Source organism: Pelobates fuscus, chromosome 8, assembly GCF_036172605.1.
Source record: "Pelobates fuscus isolate aPelFus1 chromosome 8, aPelFus1.pri, whole genome shotgun sequence".
NCBI lineage: Eukaryota > Metazoa > Chordata > Amphibia > Anura > Pelobatidae > Pelobates > Pelobates fuscus.
Window position 1 is genome coordinate 174849682 of NC_086324.1, and position 22444 is coordinate 174872125.

At 40.5% G+C, this 22444-nt stretch overlaps 1 protein-coding gene across 1 annotated transcript; it reads left to right on the forward strand.

Annotated features, from left to right (window-relative positions):
* The first annotated feature begins 19219 nt into the window (after positions 1-19219).
* Positions 19220-20892, forward strand: LOC134571387 (adhesive plaque matrix protein-like). The gene is made up of 2 exons (XM_063429589.1): positions 19220-19235; positions 19334-20892. Exons 1-2 carry the CDS (start codon positions 19220-19222, stop codon positions 20890-20892), a joined length of 1575 nt encoding a protein of 524 aa, XP_063285659.1.
* Positions 20893-22444: the final 1552 nt, after the last annotated feature.

A 22444-nucleotide genomic window follows, 5' to 3' on the forward strand; every position in this document is an offset into this window, starting at 1 on the left:
AATTCAAAGTGAATTTTAGATGTAAGGCCAGAGTAGCTGAACAGCCAAAATAGTCGACTTTTCCAATTTCCAATTTCGGAATTCTCACTTTACTAAATATCTCTGTCAGAGTTCTAAAAAAGGGTTAGACTGGTGTTCGATGTTCTTTCTATAAATTTGTGTTGCTCTCTGGTAAATGTTTATATTCTTCTTTTTATTTTCACTTTAGTACAGAGTTATGACTGTTGGGATCATATTAATGAATTATTTACTTGTATTATGTTAACATTTTACTCGTTAAACATATACTTTATAATTCAAGGCTACGGTTTATGATACTGATCTTTGATCGATTCTATTCATAATGTTTTCATCACGCAATCTTTAGGCAGGAATTTCTTTTGATTAGAATTTATATTGAAGGGCCTATTACCTACTGCTGCTAGATGTGATAATCATACTTGGGGGATCTTTATTAGAGGGTCTGTTAATCTCTCAATATGAGATTCTTTTACCAATAGATACCAACAGCCCTGAGCTGCCCAGGACAGTCTTAACAATGGACTCTATCCCTTGTTTGCAGCCTATCCCATCTAATTTCCCCTGAAAAATAAATAAAATGCTTGCCAATCGTTGTTTGCTATGCCCTGACGACAATAATATGGACAAAGAACATGTTTTAAGTATCTTAGTTTGTGTTGTTATTTACCGGTATGTTTTTTTGTCTACTTTTACCTTCTGTGCATCATTTGGCTGTACACACATTTGACACAAAGGGAATTGGGGGCACTGGGAATGCTTACTTATCCTCTGAATACCCCGGATTTCTCTGTGATGCTGAACATTTGCTTGACGCAAGCTTTTCTGGGACTCCAAATTCGGGTCCGAATTGTGAAATTACCAGACAGGTTTTCATTGGTTGGTTAAACATAACCCTGTTATTGACTGGGATAGATCAGAGATCATGTCATGGGGTCTACATATCTCAAAACAGAATGCACGTGTTATGGTTGATTATATATTTCTTACCTGTTCTTTGTTACACTTTGTATATATTGTGTGTTAAAATTGGTTTTGTTTTTTTATTGTACCTTAATGTATCAATGCAATGTTTTGTGGACCCAGGATATACTTGGAAACGAGAGAAATCACAATGTATGCTTCCTGGTAAAATATGTTATAAATAAATAAATAAAGAGTGTCATAAGAAATGCCTTACACCAGTACATCCCATTAACACTATAAATATACCTACCGCTGCTCCTTTGTCCTCTTCCTTACCTCCACAGTATGATGAATTAAGGGAAATATTTGAGAAGAAAGAAGCTGACAGAAGCTGAAAGAAGCCCTTACAATTGTGGGATAGGTGTACTTTCCACCTAAAAGTAGGTAAGAGTCCACCCATTCTCAGTAAAGGAGAATGAGATCATGGATGAATATATTATGGAATCAATGGCTAAGAACCTCGTTTCCAACTGATTGACTGATTGACTCATTCTTTTTTGTCTCTTATAACTTTCATAGTTATTCGATCACCTTAAAAGTTGAACGATTTTCACTAAACTTGATCTGAGAGGGGCTTATAATTTGGTGACAATTAAAAAAGGAGAAGAATGGAAGACAGCCTTTAATACTCGTAGCGGGCATTGTGAATATTTAGTCATGCTATTTGGATTAGGTAATGCTCCGACAGCCTTTCAGGACCCTATTAATGATGTGCTACGTGACATACTGCCCATATGTTCAATAATATATCTAGATGGTATTTTAAAAAATTCGCTTGACCTCAACTCTCATCATCAACATGTCAGAATGGTATTAACTTGGCTCATAAACAATGGGTTGTACTGTAAATTAGAGAAATGCCTATTTGACTAGAAGACTGTTCAATTCCTAGGGTATGTCATTTCTGATTCCAGGTTTAGTATGGATCCTACTAAACTAGAGGTTATACAGTCCTGTCATATCCCTCAGGGTCGTACTGCTATTCAACGTTTCATAGGGTTCTCTAATTATTATAGAACGTTTATCAGTAACTTCTCTATTAAAATCGTCCCTATCACACATATTACAAACCTCGGCCTGGTCCTGATGAATATGAGGTTCTGTCTCTCCTTGATTCCCGCTTATCACGTGGGGTTCTTCAATAAATAGTCAATTACAGAGTATCTGGTCCTGGGGATCGCTCATGGGTCTCCTCCTTTGATGTCCATGCTCCCAGTCTGGTGCCTGCTTTTTATGTGTCAGGTCCGAATGCAAATTTCCTGGACTTAATTTGGGTTCTATTGGCAAATTTGCTGGACCAAATTTGACACACAAAAATGACGTTTACAAATATGCTAATAAGAATTTCTACCATTCATGAATCATAAGTTTGCAAATGATTTGGACCAATAGAAATTAAGCTCAATCTATATATACTTACTCCTGTTCCTGGTTTCTGAATTTGTCCGTTTCCATATTCTTCTGCTCTCTGGTATCCTTTGACCTTGGCTTGTAATATAGATTATCCATGTATCTCCTGTCCCTGACCTTGGCATACTCTCTGACTCCTCTACGGTTAGATCGGCCACCTCAAGGACCAGTATACGGATTGTCTATTTATTGTGTTATAGTCTGCATGCCCAGAACATGCAGTTTTCAGCAATGGTGCTGCCGTAGAGACCAGAATTTATACAAAATACAGATTAGAGAACAGCACACACACAAATAGTTATACATATACACGGATACTAAAAAATCACCTATCTATGGCATTGTGGCATAGTGGTGGGCTTAATACAATATGGCCATATGGAGGGACTGAACACCCATATTCATTTGCTGAAATAGGTGATTTTTAGTCACCTTGTAACATGTAAAACTGATTATTGTGTTTTCGCTGTTCCTTAATCTGTATTTAGGGTTTTTCATTATGCTTGTATGAATATACGTCCTGCAGTGAGTGGAATTGTGATTGCACTCAGTACCTATTTGGTTATCATTTTATCATTTTGACCTATATATATATATTTAACATACAACATACAAAATCCAATGCAGTCGCTCATTCACTATGCTGGATTTTGTATGTTGTATGAATTGGCCCCAGCGGCACTCTTACAAGTATGCATTTTCCGGTGAGTGCAGCCCTCTTGGTTTCATGTATATATACAGTATATTTATATATATTATTTTTCATTCTAAACACCTCACTTATCTTTCATGTTTTAGTGTTCATTTGACCTTTGATATTGATCCCTTTATCTAATTTATCTTAGAGGATTATTTATTTCATGTGTATATCTTATCACTGCTGAATATATATATTTATGAATTGCATCTTTACTGCTATGTTAGCTGTGTGATTTGATAAATGAAGTTCCAGCCTGGTTGCTCACCTTTCTGATAATTTATCTTAGCTCTGAACCAGGAAATGTATCGAACATGGAGACTGATTGAATCATTCCATTGTATGGCATTGTATGGCATTGTATGGCATTGTATGGTTTTATGTTACAGAGTAACTGATAGGAACCTGTCTACTCAGCTGTTTTAAACTAAAGGGACTAAAAAGGTGCACAATCTTTTCTAATACATTAATCATGTTATATAGGCATAGTGCTAGATTATGTTACTGATTTGAAGAGCCTTTCTGTAGAGTACATTCTTTACATTACAGTTCAAGCGATAATTGTTAAGAGTTATTATTATTATTATTGGTATTTATATAGCGCCAACTTGTTCTGCAGCACTTTACAATATTGTAAAATAATTATATAACAATAAATGAGACCATTACAAAATGTTACAGGAACAATAAGTTGATGAGGACTCTGCTCAAATGAGCTGACAATCTAGAGGAGGTGGAGTATAAAAACACCATAGGGCAATGTGACGGAGCTCCCTGTACCCCGGCTGGGTAACTCCGCCAAGGACCACTTCCTAGGTGGAACAGGGGACAAACCGATGCACTTCTGCCCACAGTCACCGTGGCTTGACTGGGGCCCTGGAACCGCTCCTTCCTGGGGCCGTATGGGGAATTAGCTCTAGTCCTTACTAAGACTTTCCCCGTTGAATCCCCTGCCAGCTGGAACAGCAGACACAGGAGTAAATCTTCTTTCCCTCCAATAACAGGACGACACGCAGTTTGGAGTGTAAGCTGGAATAGGATTGTAATGGTGCCACACTTGACCTTTTATGCAAGTCCCCAAGCAAGGGGTACGCCCACATGGACTTTGTTGGGGACAGGGACACAAACTTCCAAACCAATAACAACACATTTACAATGTAAGGCACTCCCACACAAGGCAAACAACCCAATTATCTCAAGGCAGAAAAACACACTGTTACAAAATGCCTTTCGTAACTGTCTCTTTAAGTGACAAATTGCCCTGCTTCCCTGTATTATGGAGAAGCCTAATTGCCAGCCTCCTTTCTCATGACTATGGCCCTGCTGTGTATGTCCATTTAAGAACAGTCTGTGAGCATATTGGAGCTTATGGACTTTTATGGGACTGGTGCTGGCCCTTTAAGCACATTTTTGGGGCATAGGGAAAATTGGGACACTGTCCCTATAAGACGGTGTCCCCAGACTTGTTTGGGACACTGCCCCTTTAAGCCTGTGTCCCCAGTGTCCCCAGACTTGGTTAAAATCCTTTGTTCATGGCTATTTTCCACTTGGTTCATTAAATGGGGCTTACTGAACCAAGTACCACACAGGCGGACCACCCAGAAGTGGAAATGTGCAGGCTATTTACCTCCTAGGCTGGGAGCCTGCTGTAGATAAATTGCTGACCACGGGGGGGCGCTGTTCGTGCAAACGAACACTTGGCGGCGGTCATCTTTGTTCATTGGAATGAGGTCAGCGGTATGTGTAGCCAAATTCATGGAACTGAAATCGGCTACACGTTTAGACGAACACCGCTGACCCCTACCTTCTCCTACACTAAGTTTGAAGCCGTTCGGCAGTTTGAACTCACTGCTATACTAAGCCAAATGCACGAACGGCCTCGTCATTTTTCTGCCTGAAATAGACCGACAGCACAGCCCAAATCTATGGAACTGTTTTGGGCAGGAAAATGTGCTTGCGGTCGGTCATAAAGGACTTCCGTCTAACTTTTTATCCACTGGAGGGATTTCAATGATTCTTGGTTATGTTTATATTTAAAGTATGCTGATTCTGAATTTATATGAAGATTGGACATATATTTTTAAAGTTACAGTGTATGTATAAAAAGTATATTTTTCCTGCCTGTGATAATTACTTTAACCCATTGTGTTCAGTAATTATATCACAGGCAGAGGGGAGGATTTGTGTGTTATTGATGGGTGTGTTTTTACTGTATGTTACGTGTTTATTGGTTGTTCTGCAAAACCCTGTGGGCGGTCCTGTATGTGTAAGGGGACAGCTATAATCACTACAGGGATTGCCATGCTCTTCATACTCCCTTAGCTACTGAGCTCTTGTAAGAGCTCTTGTTCCTGATCCTGCTTCGCTCTACAGAAGGTAGAGGTTCACCTACTGGAACCTGGAGCCTGGTCGTAGGTCCAGGGTGGATAGCAGACGGCGAGATCCTAGCCCGACAGCGGCGATTCGTGGAGTCTGCAGTGTTTATGGTGTCTACGGTGCTGATGGTCCTTTGGTGAGTGCTAGGAGCATCCTTTCTACGGTCCAACTTCCAGCCAGCCTGGAGGCAACGGTAACACACACATTTCTAAAAAGTCCCAAAAATACCCCAAAACACATGATATCCCCACCAACATATCCAAAAATCACTCAGATCAGTTCAGGGGTTCAGGAATTTCCTGGAAGTCTTATTTTGACCGACTGCACGCATGGCTTCATGCCCAAAACAGTTCCAGAGAATCAGGCTGTGCGGCCGGTCTACTTTGGGGATTCAAAGTACAATTCAAAATACAGAACGTAGCCGTTCATGGATAAAGTCAGTGTATGTCTCTTGTTCATGAGCTTTGTTTTACCGAACATCCATGGAAGGTAAAGTTTAGCGGTGTTCGCAACGTTGAGTGTCCGATTTGAGTTCCATGCACTCGACGACCAAACACCGCTGGATGCGTTCGAGTTTGTCACAGGCAGCAAGGGGGATAGCAAACAAACAAGGTGGGGAAGTAGCAGAACTGGAGGTGAGAGTGGAGAGTGGCCAGAGAGAGCAAGAGACAGATTTGTAAAATAGAACTTACTCTGGGAGGCCATAAGTTTTCTGGAAGAGATGGGTTTTGAGGGACTTCTTAAATGATTGAAGACTAGGGGTGAATCTGATGGGGGGAGGCAGGCTGTTCCAAAGGAAATTTCTAAAGCAGGAACAAGCTCCTTAGCAACATCTTGTGTAAGAAAGGGGCAGACACCAGCAATGTTTTTAAAGTGGAATCAACAGGTTTTAGCAACAGATTGGCATGGGGCACAAAGGTGAGGTGAGGATCACAGATAACACAGCAACTGCAAACTTGCATAAATAGGCTGATGCCGGTACCATCATCCCTCAGGGAGAGCGAAAGAGGAGGATTAGTATTATGAGGAAAAATAAAGAGCTAAATTTTAGACGGAATGCGTTTCAAAGTGAAGCAACATCCAGTCAGAGATGGAAGAAAGGCAAGCAATGATTTGTTGTAGGAAACCAGGGGAGAGATCAGAGGAGGAGAGATATATCTGGGTGCCATCGGCTCACAGGTGGTAGCAGTGAAAGCAGAATCCAAAAAAAATTAATACGTTTGCCAAGGGAGGCAGTGTAGAGAGGGTACAAAAGGGGACAGAGAAAAGTGCTTTGGGAGACTCATACTGAGACATGACAAGGGGAGGAGGTATAATTGGAAAGGTAGAGACTGAATGAATGTTGGGCGATATAGGAGGAGAACCACAAGAGGAGAGTGTCGCAGAGACTAAGGGGTTGAAGGGTTTGGAAATGGAGCACATGATCAACAGTGTCAATGGCGGCAGAGACGTCAAGAAGAATTAATATAGATTAATGGTCTTTGGATTTAGCCATGATTAGATCATTAGAAACTTTAATCAAAGCAGTCTCAGTAGAGTGGAAGGGGTGGAAGCTAGATTGAAGAAAGTCAAGGAGAGAGTTGGAATTGAGGAAGCAAGCCAAATGGGCAAAGACACATCTTTATAAAAGCTTTGAAGAAAAAGGGAGAAGTTGAAAGAAGAAGATGGGTCAAGAGATTGCTTTTTTTAGGACAGGTACAACAGTAGAATGCTAAAAGGGAGCAGTGACAATACCAGAACATAGAGACCAGTGGAAGATGTGTATTAAAGATGGCACAAGGCAAGTGGAGAGAGATCTGATAAGGTGAGACAGGATTGGATCAAGTGGACAAGTGGTGAGACAACAGGAGTGAAGAAGCACAGCCACCTTCTGTTCGGTAGCCGTATGAAGGCTTGATGGGTAGGAAACGTATGCACTAAGTGTGTAGGAAGAGCAAAGCGGGATGAATTCTTTCCTTAACTGTTCAATCCTGTTGGTAAAGTGGTATGTAGAGCTATCAGCTGAAAGATTAGTTTAGGAAGTAGCCACAGCAGGGCGAAGAAGAGAGTTGAAGGTATCAAAGAGATACCTGGGATTGTGAGAGCTTGAATTAATGAGAGAGGAAAAGTATTACTGTTTAGAAAGGGTGAGGGATGCGCTGTATGAATTTATTATGGAGAAAATCTGACAAGGTGTGAGACTTCTTCCAGCAGCGTTCAGCTTAACAGACGCATCTCTGCAGGTAGCGAAATGACCTAGTGTGCCGTGGTTGAAGGCATGTCCTCCTTGAGGTGCATATTTAAAGTGGGGCTACAGCATCCAGGGCAGAGGTACGGGTAGTGATATATGAGGAGATATCCAGAGAGGGACAGGGGAAGGTAGGGGTTGATGAAAGTTGAGAATGAATATCAGCTAAGAGTTGCAGAAGGTTGAGAAAATTCAGGTTCCTACTGAGTTGAGGGGCTTAGGCTGAGAATGTTGGGCAAGAGTACTCTCACGAACAACTGATAGGAGGTGGTGATCTGAGTTACAGAGATAGGAGACTGTGCAGGCATCCGAGAAAATAAGGTTGAGTGTATTACCTCATGCGTGGAAAAATTAGCCCACTGTGATAGCCCAAAAGAGGAAGTAATTGAAAGAAGTTTTGAGTGCTACTAAGGTCAATTGTGGGTTAATGGGAATGTTGAAATCACCAAGAATGACGGATGGTATATAACTTGAAAGGAAATTGGGAAGCCAGGTAGCAAAATAATCAAGGAAGAGAAGAGGTCAACCAGGGGGGCGATAAATAACAGCAATGTTTTCAGAGATGGGTTCGAATAGGTGAATTGAGTGAATTTCAAATATGGAGAATGAGATGGAAAGAGGTTCTGCATAAGGCTTTATCTGCAAGGCTTGGTAGCTGGGAGTTTTGGGAGCAAACTGTTTTTCAATTCTGCGCTCTGTCTAATATGTAAAATTTAGCTTTTACTCTTTGGACAGATTTGCGAGGGATGCTGGGTCAAGCACATCCTAGCTTAACCATGATGTAGTGATCTTGGAAGGTATCTCATCGTATTGATGAGAGTAAAGGGTCACAAGTGATTTAGTTTGCCAAAATTGCAATGCAACAGGTTCAAGGTTCTGAATAGTTCCCTGGGGTTTCATACATTTATCTGGTTTAATACTTTGGGAGTGATTTTTGAAGGCTTAAATGTAGTTTTATTTTTGGTCTCTAATGTGTTCCTATTTATTAATACGTTCTAGAAATGGTCTACAAAGTGTGTTTTTGTTCTTCTTCCAAGATTGCCGAGATTGGTGTAACTTTGATGTATATGTGACTGTGACTCACATATACATTGAATAAAGTTCTATAAATTTTGGGGCGATCCACCATTTTGTCTGAGCTTGGTTTCAAACAAGGTATTCAGTTCCGCCATTTCGTGAGAGCCCAAAATGTTACATTTTGTACTTTACCATGATGTCATTTTGGCGCCAAAGTAAATTTTTAAATGTGCAGTATCTAGGGTTTTCTATATGAACTTTTGCTGCACGTTACTGGACTGGGAGTCCTCCTCTTTTAGTGGCTGCCTTTACTCTGTTTACACCTGACCTTTCATAATCCTGTTTGATTGTTTTGATATAGTTATAAATTGTTTTTTTTTATCCTGCACTTGATCTTTATCTGTTTGTGATATATATCCATAATCTTACTACATATTACACTATATACTGCTCCTCTCTTTTGTTCTACATAATACTCTGCCGATGAAAGGTACCCATATATCTCAAGGTTGGGATTTTTCCATCCATGCTTCAGTTCCAGAGCTGGCCAGAAGCTCAAGCAAATGTAGGTGGTTTTCCACATTCACCACGATTTCCAGACGTACTTCTCCATTTGATGTTTTTCTGTTCTTTTGCATACTCACCATTTTGAAGCACAGCTGCCAACGCACTGTGAAAAGGTTACTAATTACAGCCAAGAAGTAGAAACATTGACAGGTTGTTACTGCAATTGAATAACCGGACTAACCTAGCGCTTACTTGTTCTATAAAAAACATGTGCTGTAAAACTTTCTTATCACACATCAGTAGAAAAACAGCCATCTTGACCCTCAAATCTACTTTCTGATTCTGCTAAAGAATATCCTATGTTTATTTTAACAAACTGTTATATTTTAGCACGTTAACTCTGACAACACGCTCTCAATAATTGGGAAATTTCAAACGGTAAGAAGAACCCACATCTGAATCAAAGCCTTTATTAAGGTAATTCCACACGTATATGGATCACTAGGAATGTCTTTATACCATATTTCATGCTGTGCCACCATTTGCAAGGTGTAAGTAGACTTATATCCATAACCATCCAAGCATCACAATAAACAATATAGAGACTAGTATGGAGGCTAGCACTTCTTCCCAATCTCGTTCCTCTCTCTCTAGGTGGAACAAGTCAGTTACGAAGGTTGTATCGCTGTTTTCAGTAGGTATCTCGTTTCGTGTGCAGGTATGTGAGGTCTCCCCAGAAGAAGAACTGCTCATGACATATCATGCTGGGATCTATACCATCAACAACCTTGGATGAACATAGCAAAGAAAGTAACTGTGTTAATTAGCAACTATTGAGGAATTTACTAACAGCTGGGAGGGTCCCACCACTGCAGATAGGTGCAGATATCTCTCAGCTGATTTAACATATTTGTTTCCTGCTTGTCTCTAATTCTATATTTATATTCCTGGAAAAAAAAACCTTATACAAACAAACAGTAATAAACCTTACCCGAGGAACTTTGTTCTAACATTACTCCTTGTCACCATTATAAAATATGTGGAAAACCCACTATCGTGTCTATCTAATAGTATAATGTTTAAATGCATATTATTCTTCTACTTCAAATAGCTTTAGCTCCTCAAAAGGATTCAAAGAACAATGTAACCAGTGTTGCCTGGAAAAATAGGATATGGTTTATTAACGTGTAATTTCTTAATAAACAAATACTGGCACACACAATATCTAATGGAGATTAAACAGGTGGTCCTTGTTATAGAATGAGTTTGGAGCTGTCCCCTCTCAAAATCTGCTTACCCATAGTTTATTGATCCTCTGCTTCTTTAGTCACTTTGGGTAACTCAAAGCAAACCCCTAGATGGACTCATGGAGGCTAATAATATAATCAGACTTATACGCACATTAAGTTCTATCCTTTTTAGTATTAATTGGCGTAATCAAAGCATGAGTCTGACATTTATCTCTGGACCCTATTCACACTTTCTATTGGTTCATACACCAGGACAGCTCTCTTTCACGATGAATAATTAATGTAATAATTTACTCATTTATTGATAAGTATTGTTTTTATGAGTGCACGTGGGATCCGCCTGGACACACCTTCTCTGTAAAAACCTTTGTTCCACCATTAAACGGGCGGAGTAATCTCTGAACAACATGTTGTCTCAGTGATTTTGTTCTCTAAGCATGCTTGAAATGGAGGGTTTCCTGACTGCAAGAAAAATATGGCTAGGCTGAGGATTTAAAATGATCTACCACAGGGGTTCTCAACCTTGTCCTCAAGGACCCCCTACCAGTCCAGGGTTTAGGGATTACCTGGGTGTGTCTAAGGTGTTAAGAAAACGAAAAAGAAAACACCTTAGAGTCTAAGGTGTTTTTTTCCACTTTTTCTAAACACCTTAGTCACACCCAGGTAATCCCCAAATCCTGGACTGGTAGGGGGTCCTGAGGACTGGGTTGAGAACCCCTGATCTACCACTACTTTCTGGGAAGGTTTCCTGTCTGTTCTTCGTGTCTTGTTGTGGCCTCCTTTGGTGCAATGTATTGTTAGCTGTGTGTATTTTCCTCAACCCTTAACATTGTGTCTCTATTACACAGTCATACCGCACTTCCTGAGATGTTTACTACCAAAGGAGAATGACATGCACCATTTGATATGGGTAAAAACACCGAAGGAAGAAATAGAGGGGCACAGTCGCATTGAATGCTGTTTTTATTGACAAACATACTGTTCGTTTACACCTACCACTAGCTGCCAGTGATTATAGTCATCTACATAGTTCAACAAAGAATATATTTCCTAATATTCTAACTAAATATGCAACAACAACAAAAAAACTAGAGATTGGTGAATTGTAAGAATTTAGCATCTTTCTCTTGTACCCTCAGCATTCTAAAAACGTGATAATATTGATGACAGCAAAAAAAAAAGCATGTGTGCTTGCAATGAATGAATTCATGTATTATTTTAGTGAATTTATGGCCAGACATGTCTCACACCTCCGTGTATCTCTTAGAACCCACATTGTGTGTCATTTATCCCCTTGCTTTGTATGTCTCTTACATCCTCTGAACCACATTGCGTGTCTCACTCCCCCCAGCCCCTTTGCGTGTCTCCTTCTCTCCCAGCCTCTTTGTGTCTTTAACTCTTCCCTGCTCCTTTGTGTGTCTCTTTCTCCCCCATCCCCTCTGTGTGACTATTTCACCCTCAGCCCTTCTGTGTGTCTCTTTTACCCCTTCCCCAGTCCCTCTGTGGGTCTTCTCTGTGGGTCTTCTCCCCCCAGGTCCCTCTGTGTGTCTCTTTAAACCCCAGCCCCTCTGTGTCTCCCCCCAGCCCCTCTGTTTGTATCTCCCCCCATGGCCCTCTGTGTATCTTTCTCAGCCCCCAGGGCCCTCTGTGTGTCTTTCTCCTCCCAGGTCCCTATATGTGTCTCTCTCCCACCAGCCTTTATGTGTGTCTCTTCCTCACCCCTTACCCCCTGTTTCATTGTGGTCTTTTTCACTTCCCCCTGTCTTTTAGTTGTCATCCCCCTTTGTTTTAGTGGTCTCCTCTCCCCCCGTCCCTCAGTGGTCTCTTCTCCCTCCCTGTTCCTTAGTAGTCTCCTCTTCCTCTCCCTGTGTCTGGCCAGACTGGGTACAGGAAGCTCTTTTACAGCAGTCAGTCACGCTCAGCTACGCTACAAGCCGTGACTGGTAGGAGGGAGCGCTGTGTGCTTCCTTCTTGCTTGTCATACTAATCTTGTGTGACTAGCTGGTGCATCGTAAAGGTGGCAGCCTGTGCCGCCTTATGGACGCGCTGGCCCTGGGCACAAAGAATAGGGGTGCATAAAGTAAAATACTATTCAAGCAGATAGGTTATTAAAACAGCAGTTTCCTAACCACCTAAAAATATTAAAATAAGAAAAAAGATAAAATAAAACAAAACGAAGGTCCCGTAAATAAGGAGTAACTGTAGAATGTGTGTAATAAGAGAATATGCTACAAGTACAATCAACTTTTACATCACGCTATGATATTGCCAAACACAATGTACCAGTATTTGAGTGATAATACTCTCTGAGTACCACAAGAGTGGGCTATAGTACCACAAAATAAGACTTCTAATGCTCAACACTATCCAAGTTACAGATACTGGTAACTAAGTCAAGCAGGTAACGTTCTCCTCTAACATGTCTTATAGGATACAGTGAGGGAAAAAGTATTTGATCCCCTGCTGATTTTGAACGTTTGCCCACTGACAAAGAAATGATCAGACTATAATTTTAATGGAAGGTGTATTTTAACAGTGAGAGACAGAATAACAAAAAACAAAAAAGGTACTGTAGTTATACTTAGTGATCAGCAGGTGGCATCAGATCGTACATCCCATCATATACGCAACGGAAATAGACATATAAATGGACAATACGATGGAACTTTATATTTGGGTATAATATAAGTTATGAGTTATTCCCAATCAATCTGATTGGTGTGAACATCCAGCCCTCATTTGCATATAGCAGTCACTTTGTAATCAGTGGTCTTTAGACACAATAAAGTCTTTCTATTCAAAATGTATGTGCAATAATTCATCTTAATATGGAACCAATTTTAATGAAGCGTCTTTTATAAAATAATCAAATTCACAGAAACCCAATTACAAAACAATCAAAGATACATTTATTGTAAAACTAATCATTTGACTTTTTCATAAAATTATTTAACTTCTCAGGAATACAGAGAAAGAGGGAGGGGGGGTAAAAGAGAGTTATTTAATAACACTAATTAAAATGATAGAAAAAAAATAACACTTGCGAAAAACGTGGCAAGCAGGATAAGTGCATATATGGCACAAAATTCTATTAAAATTAGTGCTTTAATAATTGGAAATATGTTAAAAACCGTACATAAAATATAAATTAATGAATTAATTAAAGCACTTCCTCCCTACAACCCCTCTTTAAATAGGCGTTACAGCCGACACATTTTAAAAAAAAACCTTTATATATATTAAAGGAACACTATAGTCACCTAAATTACTTTAGCTAAATAAAGCAGTTTTAGTGTATAGATCATTCCCCTGCAATTTCACTGCTCAATTCACTGTCATTTAGGAGTTAAATCACTTTGTTTCTGTTTATGCAGCCCTAGCCACACCTCCCCTGGCTATGATTGACAGAGCCTGCATGAAAAAAAAACTGGTTTCACTTTCAAACAGATGTAATTTACCTTAATAATTGTATCTCAATCTCTAAATTGAACTTGAATCACATACAGGAGGCTCTTGCAGGGTCTAGCAAGCTATTAACATAGCAGGGGATAAGAAAATCTTAATTAAACAGAACTTGCAATAAAGAAAGCCTAAATAGGGCTCTCTTTACAGGAAGTGTTTATGGAAGGCTGTGCAAGTCACATGCAGGGAGGTGTGACTAGGGTTCATAAACAAAGGGATTTAACTCCTAAATGGCAGAGGATTGAGCAGTGAGGCTGCAGGGGCATGTTATATACACCAAAACTGCTTCATTAAGCTAAAGTTGTTCAGGTGACTATAGTGTCCCTTTAAATAATATGTGTTTAATCAATTGCTCTTTATGGTATCCCTGGGAGTTTTTAAAATGTTGGCAAATAAAAGGTATCTCGTTTTATTTTTTTATTTTTTTTATTACTCTAATAGTTAGGCTCGATCTCATGGCTGTGTAAAATCTCTTTCTTTACAATCTTGGATTCCTTTTCTATTTTGCTGTATAAAACACCATTTTATGTACAGTTCCTTTTCAGTCTGATCAGATCGCTCTGGCACATTATTGAGCCCGGGGCTGTAGTGACAGCTTGAATTTTGTTTATAACTATTCACGTCTATAGTCTTAAAGAAAGTTTTAGTTTTAATGTTATTGTCCTCTATGTAGACTGTGAGGTCCAAAAAATTAATTTCTTTGTTACTATATGTAAAAGATAATCTAATGCCCCAATATTTCGAGTTGATGTATCCAATAGAAGACTTTAAAAGTTCCTCCCCACCTTTGCAAATCATAATCAAATCATCAATATACCTTCAATAAGGACCACGTTTATCCCCCAGCTGCTTGTTTCGGTCATATATAGTGATTCCCAATGGGCCATGAAGAGATATTTACATTTAACCCCTTCAGGACCGGCCTTTTTGGCCATGTTGTACTTTAAGGACCGGCCTGTTTTGCCCATGTTGTACTTTAAGTACCGGCCTATTTTGGCCATGTTGTACGTTAAGGACCGGGGCTGTTTTGGCCATGTTGTACTTTAAGGACCGGGCTGTTTTGGCCATGTTGTACGTTAAGGACCGGGGCTGTTTTGGCCATGTTGTACGTTAAGGACCGGGGCTGTTTTGACCTTGTTGTACGTTAAGGACCGGGGCTGTTTTAACACTTTTGTGGTGTTTGTGTTTAGCTGTAATTTTCCGCTCTCTCATTTACTGTTCCCATTCAAGTTATATATTGTTTTTTTTCAGGACAAAAAGGGCTTTCCTTACATACCATTATTTCTATCATGTCATATAATTTACTTAAAAAAATAAAATAAAATATGGTGAAAAAAAAAGGGTTAATAAGTATATAGGGGTGAGTATAAAAAATACCCCTCTCTGTCTCATTAGAGATATCTTTGCCAGAACCTCAAGGAAGCAGGCTGAAGGGTCAGTGTAGGACCCGCCTAGGGGGGTCTGCCTTGACGCTGGCAGGCGGGCATTCCCTCCAATGGCCATTGGAGCAACTAAATGACCTCCATTTGTTTAAATATACATAGGGATTAAGGAGAGAGCGCAGGTAACTTTTTCTTTAGTTTTTACTGTATGTATTGGGGCTGATGTGTACTGTGGTCGTTGCTGCCGCCCAGAAGTGATGGGAGTGAGCGCAGGACTTATCTTTTTGTATTTAGACAATAATAACCCACAATATTAACTATACTTAATGCATAATGCGATCAATAAAGTACAAAACGATATGTGCAATGAGTGATCCATACATTTTGCTAAAAGTAAATGTGTGCAATGCCGATGTGAAGTGTATCATACTTTTACTTACAAAAACTTTATAAAAGTATCCCGCTTGTAAAACCACATGCATGTAAAAGAAAAAAAACAGTATATAGTGTGATATCGTTATAAACCATACATGCCCAGTGTAAATGTAGTGTCACTCACAAGCCAGGAGCAGGTAAGGTTGAAGCTCCAATAGATGTCATAGACCAGGCAGCCAAGAAAGCTTTATTAGAATAAGGAAACTTTATTAGAATATTAAAAACTCATTAGAAGCAACTCTAATGTAAATAGGAAAAAAAAAAACGATATTAAAATCTTCCAAATGAAGTCCGCCCATACAATCAACTTGCAGTCCGAGACACATTTTTCTAAAGACAATGCAGGAATGGCTACCCGGTGGCTAGCTTTTTAATGTTGAGTAGACATGTTTATAACCCCCAATATAGTAAGCAAGCACATAAACATAAGTAACCGTGCACTGCCAAGGGCTTCTTAAATATTTGCCCGCTAGCAGCTCCAGCAAGCTAATAGCTCACATTTTTTTTTTTACCAGTTGAAGCCTCTGGGCCGGATTGAATTTATTTTCGTTTGGATTTTAGCAGTCCGGCAGCGGTCAGGCCAATTAGGGGCCTGGTTTACAATATCTTCACATTAATGAATTCCATCAACAATGCCTGATGGCCCCGTACAGCAGCAAATGGTTTTGTCAATCTTTGTTTTATTGAGGCATGTTAGGTTTCGGGTACAGAATAAAGAGGGGAAGACAATAATAAGTTGTACAAGTCGGGAATGTCACATCGCAAAACATATTATCTTCGAGATTCGACAGCCTCATTTTTTTTTTTTTTTTAGAAAAACAAGTATATAACGGCATAGCAAATGTAACCATAAACAGTGCCTATCTAGGTGAGTTATCAAAATAAGTAAGCTATATAACACCATAGATATGCTGTAGGCGATTTAAGTGGCAGGTTGAAATAACGTATAGTGAAGCAGTTAAGAGGGTAGCTTTGCAAAAACCAAACGGTTAATCTTGAAACCTGAGTAACATCCAGGTTTAGTCAGCAAGTTAATTGCATGTTAGTCTGCGGGCTGGGCTGGTGGATGCTCGGAACTATGGCTAGGTGCGATCCTGGTCGCAGAATTTAATAGAATGGACGCAAGCATAGAAAAATGGTCATACGGCGGCCTAGGCTGCTGAGTTTTGAGTTAGCTTAGTTTTAGTCAGGATGCAGTAGCAGTCCAAAGTATTTACCCCCAGCAATATGCCTATTTGAGTAAGTCAGGGGTGCGTCACATACTATTACAGTGGAAAGACACTAGAAAATGCCACCTGGTGGCTGCATGATTGAATTACACAACTTAAATAACTAGTAAAAACATAAGTGTAGCATTTGGGAACGCAAAACCTGAGGACTATCATATCCCTTAAGTAGGTTGCTGGGGTAATATTGCGCCATGTTGAAAGTGTCCGTCAGCTTGTGGTCTGGCCTATCCTTTCAGAGTTCTTAGAGTCATTCAGCCGATGCCGGTCAGGATCAAGGTTGGTGTTGGACGGAGGGATGGTCGGTTGTTCAGCAGTGTAGTGAGGTAAACGTCAGTCAGTGGGGTAAACGTGAAGAGGGATTGAGTGCGGTGAGAAGCTTCTCCCCAGCTCCAGGCTTTACATTGGGCCCACACCTCGTGTCCACAGACTCGGGTACCTCTCTGGGCCGGGTCTTTCCCTTTGTGCCCTTTCTGCTCCTGTGTGACAAGGCAAGGTGAACTGGGGTGCAGAAATTGCAGATTACCCACTGATTTTTGCCTAAAACCGGGATCAGGCGCAGGAGCTCTCAGTAAACGTGTCTGTTCAGCTCCCCGGTCAGGCTCCGCCCCCCAGCAAATGGTTTTGGACCCATTTAGTACTTGGCCATTCGGACAATAGTGAGGAACCATGAATGTTTTATTTAAAGGTGTAGATTCCAGAGAAGATTCCTGAGACAGTTACAAAATCCCAGTAATTTGTCATCCTGCTTCATCTCCCACGACTTTCAACCTCCCATTAACCAAGATATAAAAAATAACCTTTGGTAGATTTTATCACTTGGAGATAAATGTTTAACTCCGGATAGAGGAATGTTTTAAATTGTATCTATTTCCTCAATACGCTTTCTACCAGGAAGAGAAAGAAGTGAATAAACCTTGGTTTTACATACAGCGTTCATTTGCTGAAAAAAATCTTCTAATACAAGACACTGTGAAAACGATCCCCTCCTTTATACAGAGGTAAGAAAGCCCCCCTACCATGACCTGCTCTATATAACGAGCTGAGATTTTACAATACGTGAGACTGACAGGGACATTCACTAAACTGAGAATTTACAGTCAATTTCTAATGTAAGACCAAAGCAGCCGAGCTGGAAGCATTCTCTAAATCAGCTATACTTTCAGTTTGGTTACTCTGGCCTTAAATAAAAATCTCACTTTAAATTCTCACTTTAGTGAATTATCCTGTTATAGTCTGATAGTGAGAACTGTTAGCAGTATATTGCCATAACCTCTATAAAATAAAACGGTATATTATCGTAGACAGTGTTATGTAAAAGACTTGCTATTGATATAAAAATGAAATGTACACTAGTCACAGTTTTGTAATTGCTTTTATTAAAGGGACACTCCAGGCTTGATATATTTAGAATGTCACTTATCTTGTCAATAGATTTTAGTGGGAGCCGATGGTTTGGGCGACAGACAGTGACAGATGAATAAACAGAGTCTGAGGACACATTAAATGGAATGTAACTACGTTTACTTTATTTAACCTGTTTCCTGCCAACTCACTCAGTATCTATAAAAGATGTTTAATTGTGCATGAAAAATTCATAGATTATAAAACATTAAACAGAATATTATAAAACATGTTGTTACATTGTAAAACACCTACATACGCCTTTCCCACTACTCCCTTACAATGATTTGTATAGCTCCAACATATTCCACAGCAGTGTACAATAGACACCATTAACCCCTTCACTACTGGAAGAATATTAGTATAACATTTATTTAAAGCATTGGATCATAGCTAGTAAATAAACATATCATAGCACTGCGAGTTTGCTTTACAGACAAACTTAAAAATGAATATTACGTAAGTTTGTGCTAAGTGTTTGTTTTCACGTATTAATTCATCCTTGTTAATACTATAGGAATGAAAGGCTCTAGACAGTATATATTGCACTATATCTTGCAATTTTTCACACGGGGTCTTTAATGCCATTATAACAACAAAAATGTTATTTTGTTTTTCATATTTAGTAGCTGTGATAAAAATAGATAAATAAAAATGGATAAACTCCTTGCTTGTAGGTATTTGGTAGTAAACCGGTAACAAAATCTTCTATTGTCCCAGTTAGCCCTTTTTGCACTGCTTAGGGGAATATGCATGTAGTTCTTTCCACCTCCTCCTCTTCTATATAGAAATCTCTAAAGGCTCAAAGTTCAGCCGTTGTGGGGAGCAGAGTGTGGGACGAGATGGGAAAGGTCATAGGTAACTACAAAGGCACATCAGCAATTTTAGCAAGCAACTGTATTTACTACCTAAATGGACATTACAAACACATATAGACAACATTTCACATTTTGCAGGCATTTTGGGAATCTGCATTCCTCAATATTCCAGCATATTCCTCAATATTCCAGCCGATTCCTCAATATTCCAGCAGTTCTCTCAGAATCCCAGACGATTCCTCAATATTCCAGCAGATCCCTCAGTATCCCAGCACATCCCTCAGTATCCCAGCAGATCCCTCAGTATCCCAGATGATTCCTCAATATTCCAGCAGTTCCTTCAGTATCCCAGAAGATCCCTCAGTATCCCAGCCGATTCCTCAGTATCCCAGCCGATTCCTCAGTATCCCAGCACATCCCTCAGTATCCCAGACGATTCCTCAATATTTCAGCAGTTCCCTCAGTATCCCAGCAGATCCCTCAGTATCCCAGCCGATTCCTCAGTATCCCAGCAGGTCCCTCAGTATCCCAGCACATCCCTCAGTATCCCAGACGATTCCTCAATATTCCAGCAGTTCCCTCAGTATCCCAACAGATCCCTCAGTATCCCAGCAGATCCCTCAGTATCCCAGCAGATCCCTCAGTATCCCAGACGATTCCTCAATATTCCAGCAGTTCCTTCAGTATCCCAGAAGATCCCTCAGTATCCCAGCCGATTCCTCAGTATCCCAGCAGATCCCTCAGTATCCCAGCCGATTCCTCAGTATCCCAGCACATCCCTCAGTATCCCAGATGATTCCTCAATATTCCAGCAGGTCCCTCAGTATCCCAGCAGATCCCTCAGTATCCCAGCAGATCCCTCAGTATCCCAGCCGATTCCTCAGTATCCCAGCAGGTCCCTCAGTATCCCAGCACATCCCTCAGTATCCCAGACGATTCCTCAATATTCCAGCAGTTCCCTCAGTATCCCAGCAGATCCCTCAGTATCCCAGCAGATCCCTCAGTATCCCAGCCGATTCCTCAGTATCCCAGCAGGTCCTTCAGTATCCCAGCACATCCCTCAGTATCCCAGACGATTCCTCAATATTCCAGCAGTTCCCTCAGTATCCCAGAAGATCCCTCAGTATCCCAGCAGATCCCTCAGTATCCCAGCAGATCCCTCAGTATCCCAGCAGATCCCTCAGTATCCCAGACGATTCCTCAATATTCCAGCAGTTCCTTCAGTATCCCAGAAGATCCCTCAGTATCCCAGCCGATTCCTCAGTATCCCAGCAGATCCCTCAGTATCCCAGCCGATTCCTCAGTATCCCAGCACATCCCTCAGTATCCCAGATGATTCCTCAATATTCCAGCAGGTCCCTCAGTATCCCAGCAGATCCCTCAGTATCCCAGCAGATCCCTCAGTATCCCAGCCGATTCCTCAGTATCCCAGCAGATCCCTCAGTATCCCAGCACATCCCTCAGTATCCCAGACGATTCCTCAATATTCCAGCAGTTCCCTCAGTATCCCAGCAGATCCCTCAGTATCCCAGCACATCCCTCAGTATCCCAGCCGATTCCTCAGTATCCCAGCAGGTCCCTCAGTATCCCAGCAGATCCCTCAGTATCCCAGCAGATCCCTCAGTATCCCAGCAGATCCCTCAGTATCCCAGCAGATGTATTTTGTTTCCTACACCTGTTTATCTGAAGCTGTATAAAGGATTGCAATGTAAGAGATGCTCTCTACAACCGTATACCCAATAATATCTGCAAAGGATAAAATAATAGAATAAGCAAACTATATCTCTCTATATATTATATATCACATGATGTTTTATTCTAATTCCAAACACTTTGTCATGAATCCATTACATCAAATCAGATTCCTTTTTGAGTGCTCATTAGTTTTTATATACAGATTGGGTTACACAATGATTGGTAAAACCCTGTTGACAGATTTTATTCTATTAGCAGATTGAAGAGAGGCTGTGGGGAGCTTGTAAAGTGGTTTTGGAGTAAATCTCATTAGACATTCATGGGACATTTTGATGTTGGTGACCCCTCCGTAAATCAAAACATTATTTTTCATCGCAGTTTGAACTAAGGAACGTGTAAAACTAGGATCCATTTGCATTGTAACCACTGAAAGTATGACTTGATTTCTGGCGATTCAATCGATATCAGGGCCTGTATCTGAAACAAGCAAGTTGTGTCGGAACCTACCGCCAATTTCGTATACTTTGCCCCTGTTCGTGTGTTTTTACCTTTTTCCGTTTTGGGAGTTATTATATACGAATGCCATCCATTCGTCTCCCAAACGAGGACCACCCCTGTACCCTATTAGAACGTTCACACAACCAACTTAAGTTGGAAACCACAAGGAAAGTAATTAATGAATGCTTCCCTTGGGTGGCCGCCATTTCATATAACCGTATGTGGTCGACAAAAGAATGGCAGGCCGTCTGGTCTCCCGAATGTGGGCAATGACACTTGGTCGTTGAGTGCCTGGAACTCTTTTCGGCTAGGCACTCGCACAAACCCCGGTAAAGATTAGAGGGCTGCCTGTTTTACATCCAGACCACCTATGCGAACAACATTCAGGAGATATGAACTACCATACGGGGGGAGCATTCGTAGCCTTCCGCCTCCCCTTCTAATTCCGCCGAGACTTTCTGTGGCTGTCCAAGCACAGACTTCCCAATGCAGTTCAATGAGAAATCTTTGCAAGGCAAGTGCTCTGAGCAATTGCTGCCTCTTGAGTTGAGTTCCACTGAGCTAACCAAACCAGGAAGTAGAATGGCCAGTTGTCTGATCGACAGGAAGCTGAAGTGCTTGAGTGGTCTGGAAAGGCTCTTTAACTGATAAACATGCATGGCAGAGTTTTCAGCAAATTATCAAAAGCATTGGCAGAGTATAACTCACGAGTCAGGGCATTGATACCCAGATATGTGCCCTATTCCTAACAAGGATAAATGTGTGTTCTCCTTCACACAGATACCATATTCTAAACAACCCAAAACCATTCTTTCTGATACAAAATGAGATTGCAGGGAGACTTCCCAATTGTGATTTATGTTTAAGGATTTACTGGATACAATTTGTAGAGGGCAATGGACATAGTTACAACTTGTGTCCCGCATTTGGACAGAGCATGTTTTCAAATTGTAATGTCTGTAATGTTATATAATAGCAAGAACGTTTAGTGACACAAATCAGCACAAACTAAAACAGTGTGTTTCTTTATGATTTAAATTGGCACAAACAGAGCAC